This window comes from Stegodyphus dumicola, chromosome 10 (assembly GCF_044657685.1).
Source record: "Stegodyphus dumicola isolate Sdum_Otavi_A_Nest chromosome 10, ASM4465768v1".
Classification (NCBI taxonomy): Eukaryota; Metazoa; Arthropoda; class Arachnida; order Araneae; family Eresidae; genus Stegodyphus; species Stegodyphus dumicola.
The window spans coordinates 63,397,088-63,416,058 of record NC_140777.1 but is presented as its reverse complement, the minus strand read 5'-3'; the positions used below and the strand labels follow the sequence as shown (position 1 = coordinate 63,416,058).

The window sequence follows — 18,971 nt, the reverse complement described above, 5'->3', positions numbered from 1 at the left end:
TATTGCCTATTCTAATTACAGATATATTTTCATACAGTAGGAAATGTTTCAATAACAGTTGTTATAAAAATATACACATATTTCCAAGTTAAATTTTAAAATTTTCATTTGGAATATAAAAATATAACATATTTCTAAGTTTTAAAATTGTCCTTTGGAAGTTCTTTTTTAAGCAATTATACATTTTAGTACTAGACAACACATTAAGTTGTTTCCTTATGCAAAACCTTCTACATACCCATAAAAGACAAAACATTAAAAAATGAGAAATTAAAAAATAGCTAAATATATTAAAAAATCCTAATAATTGTAATGTTGAAATATTATACCTGATCGTATGTCATTTTTAAGGATAATTCCATTGTAAAGCCAGGATCAAGAGGAAGGGTTTTATCACAGAAAGTAACTTCAACTCGGTGAAACAGGTCACTAAAAAATTCAATATTAGCCCCAGATTATGCTTATTTACAGTAAACAACTAATATATCAGTATCAGACTTCATTCATAACAAGACAGATGAAAAACACACCAAACTAAAACTTAAAATCAGCAAAGCACCAAACCTACGTTTGGCATTTTCTACCTTTAACCCCTTAAGGCACACATTAATTTCTAATTTTCGGTCAAAAAATCACCTATTTTTTTTCTTGCATAATCATATATATGCATAACAGACAGGGTTAGCTTCAAATCGAAATCTTGGTGGTGCAACGTTTGGTTGATTTATACTAATTTGATACCAATTCCTTGCTATATCCAAAATCTCGTTGTCATTATCTTCCGATTCACTTCCATCACTTAAGAAATCACCACTCTCATCGCTGAAACTGTCTGATAAATTGGCATATTCAAAATTGTCATTGTCAAGAGTCGCTCATTATCAGATAACTTTTTTTAAATTACAAAAACACTTAGTAATATAATTTGCAGTTAACTGCTTACTTTTATTATATTTACGTAATAAAAATGGATATATTACCTTTTCCACACCAAACGACTACTTTATAGCAAAGAATTCCTAGCAAACTTATAGCTAATCATCAAAATGCACCACGTGGTTTACACAAGAAAAATGCTGAATAGTGGTGCCATCTATGTCAAATAAGTTTAATTATAATCTAGCCTATTTATTTTTACTGGAACGGATCTCAGACAAGCATTAGAAATAAAATAACGCTAGATACAAGGGCGCCCGTGTGAGACATGGGCATGTGCAAATTTGCCGGAAACTTTCGCCCGTGTGAGACACGGGCAAATGCGTTAAGGGGTTAATTCTTGGGGAATTTAAAGCATATCTTGTCCTTGTATTTGAGATAAATCAGCATTTTACATCAAGGAACATGAAATTTAATGTCTGAAAAAGTGAAATTAACAAGTCTCCAATAGCTAATCACAGTTGGAAATTTAGTCATGATTTTGACTTCAGGCCTTAAAATTTATCCAAAATGCCTCTTCCAATGGTTACTTGGATTTTCTTGCAGCTTTTCCCACTCACAAAGGTTTAGCTTTAGTTAATGACTTTATTTTCAATCCAGTCAATCCTAAGGCTTTTAAAATTCCATTATCTTAATTTTTAAATTTTTGTTACTATTTACGGCAACACATGGTGCTACCTTCTTGTTTGTTTTACTACTTTTGGGTATAAATATAAACATGCTTAATTCTTTGCTCACAATGAAAAGTTAATTTGTTTGTCCTTGATACTTGAGAGAGTCTTCACTAAAATTTATGCCAAACACAGGGTTGTTGCTTTGTTAATTTAACTTCATCTATATGTCTACAAAACATCAAATATATCTAGATTATAAAACTCTACATTAAATACAGACTGGAAAAATTAAAACCTTAAAATTCAAGTTTCATCTTTTAATGTAATGAAACTTAACAAATGTTAGCCATTTCACTGTTTTCTAATCAACTCTTTTCCTATAAAAAATTTCTAAATTCCTCTTACATTCGATACATAGATGTTCATACAATGTCTCTGGGGTATGTGGGCACTTTGCATAATACTGAACCAAAACGTTGAGGAACATTTGGTAAAGAAAGACAGCTAGAAGTATAAGGGTATCTTCCTTCAAAAGCTTGAAACTGGACAAAATCATTCTCTCATTAAATGATGACCAAGGCTTCAGCTAATAACAGGTATTGTTATCCTCTGGTTTTTATTTCATTTAATATAAGCACAATAGCTTTAAATAAATGCAAATGATATCTTATTAATACAACTTGTAAATGGAAACATTTAGTTTGGGTTAACATTTGTTATTCTAAAAAGAATATTCTTTAAAAAGTTATGCATTATAATGCAGAATTCTCTCGACTTACCTTGTAGAACTAAATGCTGTAAATAAAAACACCTCTGAGAAACTCTGATGCTAAGGTTTCTTTATTAAGGACTTTGCGGGACATGGACTCAAAAATACTTAAACTGGTTATCAAAATTAAAAGATAATGACAAAACATATGCTCACTAAGTTAATGTTACGCCCAATGCTGTAATTATTTAGGTTAAGTAAATACAATTGAACAACAAATTGCACTTTCATGAATACGTTAGCACCAAAAATATGCAAATTTGGTTACTGACAATGTAGTGAGAATGGAAGCATGTAGGAATTCCGGTCTGTAGTATAGTTTAAAGTGAATGCTGTTTCTGACAGTGATCAGTTTTCGCTAATTATGTATCAAAGGCATCATTTAAGTGAAGATCAGGTGCAATTAATAGAATCAAGGTCAAACAAAAACGGAGGTCGAAAAAGATCTGAATATCTCTCAAAGTATCATATCAAAAGTTTGGAGCTGCTTTTTCAGTTGATACACAGCCTAATCAAGAAGGATCAAGAGCAACAACTGCATCAGAACAGAAACTCAAATTAGCTGTTCTACTGCTCCATAAAGACTTAACGAGGCTGGACTGCATGCAAGAAAGCCAATGGTTTTTTCCTCACTCACTCCACCTTCCAGAAGGTCCCATTGTCATGTTCTTTATATCTGCCTAAACAATAAGTGAAGTTTCAGTTGTGCCATGCTTACATGTCATCTTACTAGATTTAAAATGATTATTTAAAATTAAGAAATTTTCGAAATTGTTGACATCCCAGTGATTCTGGATCTCAGATATTGTACTGTTTTGCATTTAACTTTCAAATAATTTTGTTGGCTAAGGAAAATGGTCTTGTGCATTTTTATTAACATAAGAGACTGGCAAACATAAACCCACTAAGTATAAAAACTTTTTACCTAATAATAAACCCCACTTTCTTTTGTCATTGCTTGACACTTCTGTGCAATGCTATGGTTGCGAGCTCCAATCTTTTATACATTAGTAAAAGTATTAGTATTTCAAATATGCAAATTTCCTGTTTAGGCAAAACAGTAATTAAACCTTCTTTCTCTATTATAAAAATATTTATAATGTCTTGCACACAAGCACTGTAAGTTTAAAAAATGGCACAGTTACATCTTAAATAATTAAATCCTATCTTCATTAAATAAATGCAAATGTAAGAATACAATCATAGCAAGTTGCCTACTACTCTTTAGCACAGCTGGCTGTTTTAAACAGTTCATTTAAAGTGTGCAATTTTATGTTCTACAGCTTGATTTTTTTAGGATTAAATTCTTCAATCTGTAGAATCATAATAACTTTTTATTTAAAATTATGCCAGGTGTTAAACTAGAATTTGAATACATTGATCAGATTGTAATTTTTTATACTTATAAAACTACACTTATTATAACTTCTTATTTATTTGGATGTTAAACTAGACTCTGAATTCAAAGATTAGATTGTAATTTTTTTATATTTATAAAAAAATTAAAATAAATTCGAAATCAGATACATTTACATGATTATATTATGCATAATTTCCACAGTGATGTACAATACAGAAAGCCCATACCATACAAACATCAATTTGTGTTTTAACAAGATAAATTATTAAAAGTTTTTTTAAAATATGGTTAAATTTTAAGATAAAATTTGAGTTATTTAAAAGTTAGATAAGGTTAAACGTTTAGTGATTACCGAAAGTACTCTTTTACAGTGGGCAGTTCACAGTCTGTAAAGTTTATATCAGCTCTTTGAAAAACAATGATGTCTCCATCCATGAGCTCGTCTAAAACCTTCTCCAAAGGAAGGTCTATATTCTCAATACGCTCCACAACATTTGGTTTAACTTCCTGGAAATTATATTAAGGAGATAATTTTAGAAATGTATTTCTTTAAAAATAATGAAAAAATAAAATAAAGATATAGCAGAAGAAGAAACTCGTGCCTCATATAACATCAATTCAGTATCTTCAGGAAATCCTGCTCTTTCATTTAGAATTGGAACCAATGCCTCTGAAAAATAAAAACCCATATAAAAAAAACTTTTGCACTGGCATTTTCACATGCAAATTAGATTATCGCAATCAAATGAATTTTTTTTAAACTTTACTTACAAACATACCTCTAAAAAAAAAAAAAAAAAAAAAAAAAGACAGACCACAGAAATAATAAATTAAAACTTAAAAATATTAAGTTATGCTAGATGGATTTCACACATTATGCCACAGCTGCCAACTTTCAAATCTTAAAACTGGATTATTTTCGCACTGTAAGGTGACATCATTTTAAAGGAACTCCAGATTGACCTTTAACTTATTTTATAATGCCTAGTTCAAATTAATGAACTAATTGTAATTCAATTATGATATAAAATATATTAGCATTTAATTGGGTATTCTAAATTTTATGTCCTAATTTAATTTTCTTACACTTGTACACTGAGAGAAGTAGGAAAGAAAGCTTTTATTTATGAAAGTACTTTTAAATATGATGACAGTAAAATTAATAACTAGTATGCATAAATAATATTTACATGGATAAACTTGGTAATGTATGATGAAGCAAACAAAATTAAATACAAATATCAACAGATTAAACATTGCTTGAATCATATAAAAATCAACAACTGTCTACAGTAGATTAAGACAACTCAGATCAAATGAAATGTAACTAGATCAATAGAATGTAATAAAAAATACAATTCAGATGAAACAAAATTTAATAAGGAAAATTGTTCTGAAAATCAATAAAGATGGGAAAATGGAATTTGCCTAGTTTAAATTTCCTTTACTGCTGGGAAACACTTTCCTTAGTAAAAGCTAAAAATTAAAAACCTGGAGATGTTATGAACCACTGAGAGACTGAGAGCTGGCAGCCAGGACATGCTAATAGTTTCAAATATGGCTCACTCTTTAAGGAGGACAAATTTTCAAAAGGTTTTGATTCAGAGATATTTCAATATATATCCTTTACTGATAAGCACAATGAACATTTATTTACAGAAATTTGTATTTCAGGCAGTGGTCTCAAATTTTCGGTCCCCAAAGCATTGTTATGCAGCTCACAAATGCATTTCAATTATGTATTTATTGTAATTAGGGTTAGAGACAAAGACATATACTGAGCTTATATGGGCTACTACTATTCACAGGAAAAACAATGAATATGTTGGAGCTTTGCCACTATATACTTGTCATCAGGCCACATGCTTAGGCTAACATGGGAGAATTTCTCTTATTGGTACAGTCAGTAAATTTAGTTTGCCAGATGATAACTGGTAATGCTTCAGTATTTTGTAATTTACAGTTTTTCATTTATGGCTAAAAGTCAAAGAACATGATATTTAATAAATAAAGGTAACGCACAAAACATTAAAAAAATAAATAACAATAAAAAAAAAAGCTTTCAGATTTTTCAATTGTTTCCTTCTCAGTTTTTTTTTTCTTTTGTTAAAAATGTTTTTAAATTTTGTTTAAAAAAATGCTCTGGCCTGTCAGCTCCTTTCAGATCAAGCATTCGACCCACATACAATTTGATATTACTAGACATTTAAAATTTTAAAAATTCCAACTAATCATTTAGTGTTTTTAAAGTGACCATAAAAAGATTTCTGCAAACAACATAACATTCTTTTAGGCAAAGTGGCAGCAATGAAAACACTTTTTTTTAATAACGTCAAAAGATATTTTATTAGTCAATTCTGGTTCCCTCACATACACAAAATTTGCACAATGTTAATAAAATTATCTGTAATAGTACTAAAATAATGCTTTTAATCAACGAGTAGCAAATTAAGGAACAAGGTCTGACTTTAAAAATTGACTACACAGGAAAAAAAACTATAATATACGTTATAAACATCTTTTTAAACAATTTTTTCCTATTTAATTCTTTACAGGTTGTTTTTTAAATTTTGGCTGAATATTTATCTAACATGTTAGGGCTTATGTTTTCAATTGCAATAATAGACTATAATGGGATGCTACTACAGTACAAAGTCTGAGATCCGGACTCGTCATGACTTCAGCGATTGGGGATTTTTCCGGATACTAGATCATTAGTTTAAAGCTTGCAAGATGACATGTAGAAATTATAAAATTAAAAATATGAAATCGTGATTTATGAAATAATGAAGCTTACTTAATGAAGCTTTACCTAAAGGGTAACACAATTTACAAAATAATAAGAATACTACTAATTAAAAAATGTACACTGCTCAAAAAAAAAAAAAAAAAAAAAAAGAGGTACAGTCCTATATCTCCCGATCTACTGGGCCGATTGACAAAATTCAAATTGCGTTCTTCATGTCTCGAAAGCGCGACTTAGGATATATATTAGATTTATATATAGCACTATTCTAACATAGGTATTTTGACATAAAATCGGACTTTTTCTGAAATAACATACCAATTTTTTTACATATTTCGATTCTACGACTCAAATTACGCCTAAATATGAAATTTTGTAAAATTTAGAGCGAAATTTACGGAGAAATTCACAAATTTATGTTGGCACTCTTTTGTCAGTTTGCGCCAAGAATACTTCACTTGGCGAACTTCTTAATATATGGCAATCTAGTTTCCTTAGGAAAAAAGTCACCATCGTTCCTTTTTTCCAAATAATATTCTTTATATTATATTTTTAATTATAACTTATTAATTTAAGTAATTTTTTCTTTTTCGAATTTCATTTTAATTGTTTAAATTGCACTTTTTTTTTCGAATAACTGTTTTAAAAATTTCTATTTACCTATTCGAACTGCGTAAATAAAGGTGCAGCGTTTATTTTTTTTCAAATAGTTTTCTTTATATATATTTTTCGTCATAGTTATTATTTTAGGTAATTTTTAAATTTTTATACTTTTATTTTAATTGTTTGTGTTGCATTGTCTCTTCAGATAATTGTTTTAAAATTTTCTATTTATTCCTTCGAACTGAGCATTTTAAATATATTTATTAATATCAATTTTCCAGAATTTGATTTTATTTATTTGAACTGCGTTTCTTTCGGAAGAATACTTTGTAACCCAGACTACGATGAGTTTGAAAACTGCATACTATATTAAAAGAGAAAATACAGTAAAGCACAGTTTTACACGCCTTTCAATGTTCCGTTCAGAAAAGATATATATAAATAAGAGAGATGTATAACCGACATTTTAACTTAGGATGACTTGCATACACTGCTTTAAACAGTTTTATCATTGTGCCCATTGCTTTACACAATTTTATCCTACATTTGTTTCTTAAAATGTCATTCATATTTTAGTCAAATATTTTATTTTTCAAATCGCAAGAATCAAATATCATAACATTGAAAAGTTTTAAATTAAAAAAAATACAAATACTAAATTTTACGAAATAATTTATTTTTCTTCTCTTTTTCTTTAAGCATTCTGAAAGTATATTAAAAAGTATCCAACTTTTCGAAACATTTTGGTATTTTTGACAATTATTTTAAATAAAGTTATCGCCTTCCATTTCATAAAGGCCCACAAACGGCCGAGCGGTAAAGACACTGATCACTGGTAGTTCGGTCCGAGGTTCGAATCCCGCGAACGGGCTGGTTGCATGGGTGTTTTCGTGGTTTTCCCGATGTGTAACATGTATACGAGCCAGTTTCCCTTAGAAAGTCCTCCACGAAGGCATCCCTCCCTTTAGGCAGATAGCCCTCGTGTGCTTTGCCATAATTAAATAATCCAATCCATTCCTTAATTAAATATAATTGATTTGTAACTTCTACTAGAACTGACGTTAAGAATTGAAGTGCAAATAAATAATCTCGTGTGCAAACTTGATTAATATAAAATTAAAAATATTTGCACAGAAACATATTTGCATTCAGACAGAAAGTTTTTTGAAATATTTGCAATTACTTTATAAGAAGGATATATTAATAACCGTAATAATTACTTATTATATTACTGGTGATTAGGAATCAGTTCTTGACAATTACATTCTAAATTAGAATTTTAAGAATTATTAGAATTTTAAATTAGAATAATGAAAATACGCTACGCACAAAAATACATTTTAGGATAAAAAATGAGTTGATTTTTTATGTTTTAAAACTTCTTGAATTCATTTAATAAACATCGTATCCTCGTTGTTAATTGAATTCAGAATGTTGGGTGTCGTTTATATAATTATTCTTACTTGTCCACGGAATCTGCTGACTTATCCTGCCATTAAGTAGCTGCAGATCATTTCTGCATAGCCATTGAACTTCCATTAATTCTCTAGAGGGTTGCATGTTTATATCATAATTTGACTTTTATAAAAATGATTATTCTAAATCTTATGTTTTTATAAAAATATACTGTGCTTTAAAAATATGGATGCTAGTATCAGCCGCTCTTTCAGCCACTTCAAAAGCAACAGTTTGTTTAGAAATAAGTTATGCAGTTAATGTCATAAAATTCAAATAAACATCAAACGAAAGTTCTCAGTTTTAGACAATTTGATTTAAACGAAGTGAGGTAGCAGACGATAAAACGCCGAAGGTAAAAATTTACTCTTACAAAAATTTACTTTTATTTTTTTTTAAAGATAGAAAGAAATTAAAAAAAATAGTTAAAAATTTGAATATTATCATCTATAATTAAAAAAATAGCTTTTCATATATTATTAATAAATATTTATTACGCATCATTGAGGGAAAAAATGTTATATAATTAATTCTCCGTAAAATTTTACTTGAAATTTAAGGTTAAAAAAAGCTGTGGCAATTCACTGTAACAAAAATACATAGACCACATTTGGCATTATTATCGCTCAAAAAAAAAGATGCCAAATTTCAAAACGCGAAAATATGTAAATTCGTGTATATCTTAGAAAATTCTGAATAAAAAAGTCTAATTTTTTGTAGATATGCTTAAAAATACACCTACTTTAAGATGATGATAAAAATTTTATAGGTTAAAATTCAAAATTTTTTTCGAAAAATTTATAAAAATTATTTAAAAATAGAAATTTAAAAAATAAAACACAAAAAATGGGTAAATTTTATTTGGAATGAACCTAAATTTCGAAATGTGAGAGAAAAAATCAAAAAAGTTTAATAAAAAAAGAGATATTAATAAATATTTGCCAAATTCAATTAACATTGAGGAGCTAAAATTTTGAGAGCTTATATTTTAAAAACTACTCATACGATTTTTACAAAACTTGGTATTCTGGTATAATTTGAGTCGTAGAATCAAAATATGGAAAAAAATTGGTATGTTATTTCAGAAAAAGTCCGATTTTGTGTCAAAATACCTATGTTAGAGTAGTGCTGTATATATATCTAATATATATCCTAAGTCGCGCATTCGAGACATGAAAAATGCAGTTTGAATTTTGTCAATCGGCCCAGTAGAACGGGAGATATAGCACTGTCCCATTTTTTTTTTTTGAGCAGTGTACATTTGCTTACTTTATTAAACATTTCTTTTAATGCAAGTTGTTCAAGTTGCTTTTTTTGTGCTAATCTTTTCTCTTTGATTCTGCAGACAGAAATAATTTCTTATTTGGTTATAAAGCTCCATTATTCAAGTCCTGTAATTGCTGTGTCAAGAATTTCGACTAAATTGTAAGTGGAAAATTTTTTCGTTTTCAATAACCTCTGTTACTTTCTTCACTATCGGTAGCGGTATTTGCTGATTTAGAACCATACTACAGATTTCATCATTCATTAATTGATTGATAATTGGTACAGTCATCGCAATAAAAATCTTCTGTAATATCATCTTCATTTATTACCGATTCGCCACATTTCTTTAAAAAGTCCATTAATTGAGAAATTTAACCTTTGGTTTGTGATATCCAAAAAACTTCCTACTCACGGCTATCATATCCATCAACTTGAATATGAAATACGCTAGCTGGCCATAAATTATGCCAAGCAGTTTCTAAAATTTTCGAAGACACATCCTCCCAAAATCTTGCGATGTTCAACAAAGCAGATTTTACGCTAAAATATTTCAAATATTTTTTAATAGTCTTGCCATTATTCAAGAAATTTAACATGAATTTTACATATGCTAGTTTATATTTGCATTTCAGCGCGAGCACCATTCCGATATCCATAGGTTGAATCATTGACATACAATTTTGAGAAAAGAATAATATGGATACATTATCTTTCATTAAAACTTTAAGTGAAGTATGAGCCGAAGAGTTGTCTACAGTCAGGACAAATTTTGCGTTATCACATAAACCAAACAAATTCTGCGAGCCTCGGGTATGAAATGATTTTCAAACCAATTATTCCTTAACACTTCTATCATTCGTGTCTTTTTATTTGCATGATACATAACGGGAAACGTTTTACTCATTTATATGCTCGAGGTTGTATTTTTTCCCGATTATGAAAAGTTTACATTTGTGCGTTCCTGCCGCATTTGCTCATGGTAAAGTTGGTGGTCTCGCTTTGGAATCTTTGCAGCATTTTCTATAGAGGTTGAGAAAGTATCTTTCAGTACATACTGCCACATCAGACCAGTTTAATCAGTTTTGTAAATTTGTTCTGGAGATAACATTAAACTATTAACGAGTTCAATGAATTCATTTGCAAATAGTTCAACAGTTTCAGTACAAGCTGAAGCTTTTTTACCAGAAATGCTTAACTGCCTTATACCACATGGCGATTTTTAAATTTGGTTATCCAATCAGTCGAATGTGTGCATCCAGTTTTTAAGTTCATTTCTTAATGAAATATTTTAGCTTGCGCCATTAGCATTTCACTCATTAATGGCATGCCCTCACTGCGATGCTGTCCAATCCATTCAAATATCACTTTGTCATGATCTTCACGTTTAGCATAACAAACAATTTTTCTGTTATTCGTTGCGAGCAGGGGTTGGAATCCACAAAAAATTCAAAAAGTTCTTTTTTTTTCTTATGTTATACACAATTGACAATTGACTTCTTATGTTATAAACAATTGGAATGCCATATTTCTCGCATAATTTTGAGACGGATATATCTTTATCCATTTTTTTGCAGCAATTCCACTTTTTGTTTAATGGATATCGAAACTTGCTTTCACTTTATAGATTCTGTTGCAGCTCCAGAATTAGAAACTCTTTTCGACACTAACGGAAAGTTGAACCTTGCATTAAATTGCTGTAATAAAAACAATCTACAAAAAATAATATTAGGGATATTAATTATTAGTAGATATAAACCAACAATGTTTCTATCTAGAATCTTGGGGGGGGGGGTCAAATGTGCATGCGTAAAGCATTCAAAAAAAAAAGTTGTTGGCAGTTTTTAGGACTGGATTTTAGATCATTTCGGATATTGGATGTCCGGATCTTCGACTTAGTACTGTATACTGTTTAACACGAATTAAAATTATAAACTGTTTAAGAAAATTTTAAAGCAAAATACTAATTTAAAGAGAAAAATCAGATTTAAATCACAAAAATCTGCCTTATGGCTGAAATTATTTTTTTATACACCCTAATAGTATTTGTGCACTTTAATGATATCTCTGATTCTTTTCAGAGCTCATTTAATATGAAATTTTATAATATATACTTTTTTAAAAAAACCAAGTAATGAACCAAAAATTCTGTTCATTAACTCAAATGGATTATTGCTCGTGCATTTATAAAGTTATAAGCCCACTGTGTTGCATTTCCTTCAAAAAAAAAAAAAAAAAAAAAAAAAAAAATCTAATAAGCATCAAATTTATTTATGGTGTAAAAAATACAGATCAGTGAAGCACTGCTTTGTTATTTTTATCTAAAATTTACTATAAGAGACAAAATTAAAGTTTACAGCATATTTAATTTATGTACTTACTTGCTTTTGCATTAATTGACATATATGTGTGGCCACAATATGATATCCGTTTATTCTTTGGATCATATAGTTTGAAAAAGAGTAGGACATCAGCTAAGAGAAATAAAATTTTTTGGAAAATAGAAGTAATTGTTTTAATAAGGAAAATAAATGCAGCAAAATGACAGTAACTTAAAATGAAAAAAGAATAAATAGCTAAAGGAAACAGTATTACATTATTTTTCCAGCAAAAATCACAACTGCAAAAAGAACAGCAGAACACCATTGTTTAGTGAAATATGGGAAAGTACAAAAGGTCTAGCTGCTTAAAGGGACAGATGACTTCAAGAAATATTTCCTGGTGAAACTGGCTCATATATATATTACAGATGACAAAAACCACATTCCCAGCATTCAAACCAAAAGCAAATTTATGGAGTAATGTGTACTGGATTAAGACTTTAGAAACCTTCAGCAACTGAAATATTTTGGTGATCCCTTATTTACACCACTTTTTCACCATGCTTTTATTCTCAGACTTTCTTAATTGCACCCTATATCCTACAATAAAATTAGTAAAAGAAAGTTTCCGTAGTATCCCTTTTCCTTGATGCCCTAAACCACATGCTATTTTGCATAATGGCTAATCCAGCTCTGAATGTCACAACTGCAAGGGTTTCCCTATTCCACGGACTAACGAAAACACACACACACCAAAAACAGGTAAACATAGCCTGTACCTCAAGACAAGGAGTACCTCTGAAAGTTCAAGAATAGCGCTCTACTTCATAAATCTGCTAGTGATTCAAATACAAATTTACCCAAAAAATTATGAAAAATAGTGGAATATCCCAAAATAATAATTTATCTTAAAAACTACACAGATTCCTAACACATTTTACAATAAAAACACTGATTTATGCACACAAAATGCTAAATAACTTCAATAGTTTTTATTAAAGTATTAAATTATTTTATTAAAGTAAATTAAAGTAATAAATTAATTTATTACTTTAATAAAAACGTTATAGTGTGACTACAGGTTATTTGCATATAACAATACCATTAAATTTAGCAAACTGAATTTTCTAAAAACGAAAGTTATGTTTACTTACACCCCCCCCCCAAATAAATATGAGGCCTACCAGCGGCCGAGCGGTAAAGTCGCTGAACACTGGTAGTTCGGTCCGAGGTTCGAATCCCGCGAACGGGCTGGCTGCATGGGCGTTTTCGTGGTTTTCCCCATGTGTAACGTGTATACGAGCCAGTTTCCCTTAGAAAGTCCTCCACAAAAGGCATCCCTCCTCTTAGGCAGATAGCCCTAGTGTGCTTTGCCATAATTAAATACACCAACACCAAATAAATATGCATGCATTATCAGAATTCTACAGCCTTCTTCATATGCAAACAAGAAAATTTTTATGCAGTTTTAAATTTAAGTAAACTGAAATCTTTTTTAATGTTTTGACTAAAAAACATATAAGAATGTGTAAAAAACATTTTAAATTATTAAATCCTAATAATAATTTTAATCGTAATAATAATTATATTAAAATTATTTCTCTTGGTAAATAATTTTTAGATTAATTTTTAAATTATTATCCAAAGTTTCTTTAAAAGAAGACTTTAATTTGTCCTGTGCTGAAGACAAGTTCTTGTTCCTTATCAGTTTAAATGCTGCTAACAAAAAAGTAGAAGGATTTCCAGTCTGATATGTAGGTTTCATTTAATTTAATTAGCAGTTAATTTTATTTTGAAGCAACCTTTCCTACTGCTCTTGTTTTCAACCCATGCTTTCTTGCCAGAATGAGATTTAAGTTTTGCATGTTATGCACAGTAGGAAGAAAAATACTATTTATGCCGGTGTCTGAGTTACTTCAGACAGAGCATGCTCTGCCTTTCAGACACATTGGCTCTGCTACTTAAGCTTACTATTTTATGGCCATATATATTAATAGCTGGTTAGTCTACACTGGTGATAGGGTCAAGAGCCAACCCATAAAATATCTCTGTATGGCTTTAGCTAATTATTTCAATTAGACTTAGTTTTAATTTTACATTTGTTTTAAGTTGCTGCCAAAAGTGTCAGATCTGCAAGCACCAGGAGTGCCAACTGTAAATACTTTTAAGTTGAATAAAAGAGTATTTTCACCCCTCCAACGTCTTGTTACTGATAAACATGAACTTAGTCGCTTCACAGTTCAAGTAAAAATCTAGCCAACAAAGTAACTTTAATTTAGCTAGATTCTTAGATACTTCTTAACATATAAATAGTTGAATAAAAAATTAGGTTTTGGCATAAAAATTGAAGAAAAAAATAGTATTAAATATAATGAGCAATAAAAGAGTAAAATAATATAACAAAAGCGAATACTAACTTTCTTTATCAAACTCTGGCAGACAATGCATTCCAGAATCTGGTTCAACAGTTTCCAAAAACACTGTCCATGGACTAGCATTATCAGCAATATCAATTAGCTATTCAAAAAAAAAAAAAAAAAAAAAAAAGGTATTATCCTCAAACAATGCTTATTTTAAGAAAACATTATATTCTTACAATTATTCTCTGACTACCATCCACCCCCTTCCCTAAAAAAATTAAAGAGGAAAATATCTTGTATAAAATAATAAAAATATTACTGCTTTCAAAAGAAAAAAATTTAATATTTTCAGAACTTTACACCAAGCAGAAGGCAATTTGCATATGAAGCAGAAAGCAACTTGCATATTATTATTAATCAGCACAGGATTATTTTCAGTGTTACAACAATCAATCAAAACCTCAAATCTTTCAAAGGCAAGAGAGGGGGGGAAACTACAGTTAAAACTCCTCCTAAGAATTCTACAGATTAATATAGCACTCGGAAATGAAAAGTTGTTCGTGTTTAAAATTTAATAATGAAATTTTCAAATAAAAATTTTACATGCATTTTAATCAAATTTAATGATTATTTAATTCAAATAATCACAACACATTTCATTTCTCAAAACACAAATTTATGGTCTGAAAATATTTTATCATATTTGTTTAAACTTTACTTAAAATGGCAGTACATTTCAGACATATTTAAATCAATATCAATTAACAAAAAATCGGTAACTGTTTAATCTTTTTATATGTTCCAAATAGTATATCAGCATTTTTTTCTCACTACTATTTCTTCATCATTACATTGTTTCCTACTTAGCACCAAAGAAATTTGTGTACATTTACTAACATTTAAAATTAATACATTCCCATAAGCATTTTATGTAAGTAATTATTAAATACACAGCTGCTTAGTGATTACTCATTAACTGCTTAATTAATGTTTACTATTTCCATCTTATTATTCATAATAAACATACATTTTCAACTGTTATTATATAACAACTTTTCACTCATTGTGTGCTTCCTGTTTTAAAAGATGATTTTCTTATTATACCAGCCATGAAAGATGCAAAATATAATGACAAAATACCACCTTTGAAGAATACAGTATTTCCAGAAAATAAAAGGAATTTTTTCCTTGGAAACCAACATAAGTATAACAATCTGATGAAATTTTAAACTTAACTAAAAAGCTGCATAACCTAATTGTGATTATGTCGTTTTAAATAAATGAATGCTACACTTACGTGTTTGGTGCAGTCTAATTCTAAATCTACAGCTACTGGTCGACAAGTCTGGTTCGTTCGATATATCAGGGGCCAAGGTCGGATCATATTGACAGGATATTTCTAAAATATATTTGTTGAACAATTTACTTTTCATGGAAATGAATGAGGATGAAAAACATAATTCAACATTAGAGTTTTCCATTTGCATGGGATAAAAAAAGCACTGAAAAATTATTTACCATTTGCTCAGAGATAAGTGTTATGAACTCGCGCAACGATGTCATCTTTTTTACTTTAAAAGACCTGATAATATAAAAGTATTTTCAAATAATATCTGACAATACAAAAATGTTTTATATATATTTTCAGACAGCTACTATTTTTATATGAAAATTATTAAAGATACTACCTGTAGCTAACTTTGTCTGGATCATACAGATCTGTTCCTTGATGACCACAAAAATTATCGGATGTAACAATCTGAACATTCATATATAAATGAGCCTCATTACGTTCTTTCCTTCGTAAAGTTTCTTGCCGCCTAATAATAATGTACAATTAGCTAGTTATATCATAGGAACAAATTTATAGTAATGAATTCAGTGACTGAAAGCCAATTAATTGTACATAAAAGATGACATTAACCGTTTGAGTCCCAAACAGCACGAGATTTTATGTCAAGAAAACCCAATACATTTCAAACACTGTGGACAACTGGCAGTGTTACTGATTCCCGAAGTTGCGTGCTCAGATTTACTGAAGCAAGTACATCACACAACTCCTTTTAATGTAAATAGTACATTTTACAATAGATAGAATAATACTATAATAATGCAATAATACATTACAAAAAAAATTATTTCATTGTTATCTTCTTCAATAATTTTTAGTAAACAAAATTTGAAATATTTATAAATTTACAGTATGCATATGTAATAATACATTTTATAAAATAATGAATTACAAATTTAAAATATTTTTGTGTTATGAACAAACAATTTAAATGGAGAGTAACAATTATAATTTGTAACACTGGTGTTTATCAAAACATATTGGATGAATTCCTTTTTTACAGAGCACACAAAGTAAATGTGATCTTTTTATAGCATTTTTGGTACTGCAAACTACGCATTGTCGCAAGTTACATTGAGGCAATTTTATTAAACCAAATGTTTTTTTCCTTTACACAAATATGTGCTTGCTTTTCATTCATCCACAGACACTCAATTTCAAAAATAACACTAGACATAAAATCTAACTGAGATATTGCTTTACTCAACTCTTTCCTTGTAGATTAAACATGCATTTAAAACCATGCGGTTGATTATGTTAAAGGCTACCTTTTCCCAATATTTAACTGATCTTCGTTCATCTAGATAGGTATATAGCATTTTTTCCGATTCATCGACACCACCAATGAAGGCATTGTAAGACTGAATAATAACAGATATTGTGGAACGTATTTCTCTGCCATGTCGATTTTTTGTTATAGTCACATTTTGCTCTTCTGATTTCGTTGAAATTAATAATACAGGATTTTTTACTCTTTTTTTTCGCGATAGGCACAGAATAATACTTCATTATTTCGAAAATATTTCACCTCATTTACTTTAGTTTGTTTCAAGTTATCGGCAATACATTTCTTGTTCTTTCTAATAGTTCTAGTTAAATAAGTATCCATAGAATATAAATATCTGGCTAATTCTACGCTAATAAAGAAACTGTCGAAAAAAATGTGATGTCCATTATTAAAACAATTACTATCTTAAAAAATTTACCGCCACATCATATCCGAGCCCAAAACTTTTTTTCCCATCAGTAGTAGTTGTTTCTTTTGCATCTTTATAGCAAGAGAATGCCAAACAATATTTTGAAACGGAATCACACAGCATCCAGAATTTTATTTCCCAACAATGATGCTTTATATTTGGCAAGTATTGCGTTATGCTAGAATGACATGGCATTCCAACTAGCGACTCATCAACTGATAATTTTTTGTGTGGTTTATAATGTAATTTGAATACTTTAGTAGTGTGTTCAACAAGTGGCTTAAATTTTGCACAGGGATCACAAGTAACGTGACCATGTGGAAAACATAAAGAGTTATCAATTAACCGAAAATATTTCAAAATTCGTCGAAATCTATTCTGAGAGAACATTCTCCGAAACCACAGTATGTTACGGGAATTTTCGGACCAATACGAACGTGTATTGGGTTTTCTTGCAATTCCCATTTCCAACAGCACTGCTATAAATGCCTTCATCTCTAAAATGGTAACTGGCGTCCAAATAGCTGTATCAAATGATTCCAATTCTTTCATTAATTTGTGAGTACGCTCATAGATTTTCCTTTTCAATTCATTCTACCTTTTTGGGGATACAACAAATTTTAAAAAGTTAAACAATAACTTACTTTTTGCGTTGCTTCGTTTAATCATTTTGAAACACATAATTATTAACAATGAGAAATACTTACGCAAGAATGCGTCTGATTGCTTTGCAAACTGCAATAAATATGACGGAGTGATAAGAAAAAGACGAGAATTGCATTATCTAACAAATACAAGAAGCGCTATTTCTCCAATTGGGATTCATCGATGTACACTCCGCTAAAAATGGGGGACAGTTCTATATCCCGTTCTACTGGGCTGATTGACGAAATTCAAATTGCGTTTTTTGTCTCTCGAAAGCGCGACTTACGATATGTATTAGATTTGTATACAGCATTGTTCTAATATAGGTATTCTGACACAAAAATCAGACTTTTTCTGAAATAACATACCAATTTTTTCCCCCATATTTTGATTCTACGACGCAAATTATGCCAAACTGCCAAGTTTTTAAAATAGTTTTTAAAAAATTAACTCTCACAATTTTAGCTCCTCAATGTTAATTGAGTTTGGTATATATTTAATAATCTCTCTTTTTTATTAAACTTTTTGACATTTTTTTTGAATTCTTCCTTTCACATTTCAAAATTAATTCCATATAAAATTCACCCATTTTTTATGATTTATTTTTAAAATTTGTATTTTAAAATAATTTTAAAACAAATTTTTAATTATAATCTATAAAATTTTTACCATCATCTTAAAGTAGACGTATTTCTAAACACCTGCAAAAAATTAAGTTTTTATTCAAAATTTCTGAATATATACATGAATTTATATATTGGCGCATTTTGATATTCGGAATATTTGCTGAAAGCGATAAAACATAACAGAGTGACTTTTTTCCCGCTCAGGCACAATGAGAAGAGAAAAAT

General features: G+C 29.4%; 1 protein-coding gene across 4 annotated transcripts in view; it reads right to left on the bottom strand.

Annotated features, from left to right (window-relative positions):
* The window catches only part of LOC118189049 (ubiquitin C-terminal hydrolase 7-like), a 166,462-nt gene that overhangs the window by 73,493 nt on the left and 73,998 nt on the right, over positions 1-18,971 (bottom strand). For all 4 annotated transcript variants that reach the window (XM_085824998.1, XM_085824999.1, XM_085824996.1 and 1 more), the window contains exons 17-24: positions 16,116-16,247; positions 15,946-16,009; positions 15,725-15,826; positions 14,485-14,584; positions 12,128-12,220; positions 4,282-4,349; positions 4,032-4,186; positions 330-429 (exon numbers count right to left, since the gene is read on the bottom strand). In XM_085824998.1, coding sequence (XP_085681124.1) covers positions 330-429; positions 4,032-4,186; positions 4,282-4,349; positions 12,128-12,220; positions 14,485-14,584; positions 15,725-15,826; positions 15,946-16,009; positions 16,116-16,247 — 814 coding nt within the window. The remainder of the gene's footprint in view (positions 1-329; positions 430-4,031; positions 4,187-4,281; positions 4,350-12,127; positions 12,221-14,484; positions 14,585-15,724; positions 15,827-15,945; positions 16,010-16,115; positions 16,248-18,971) is intronic.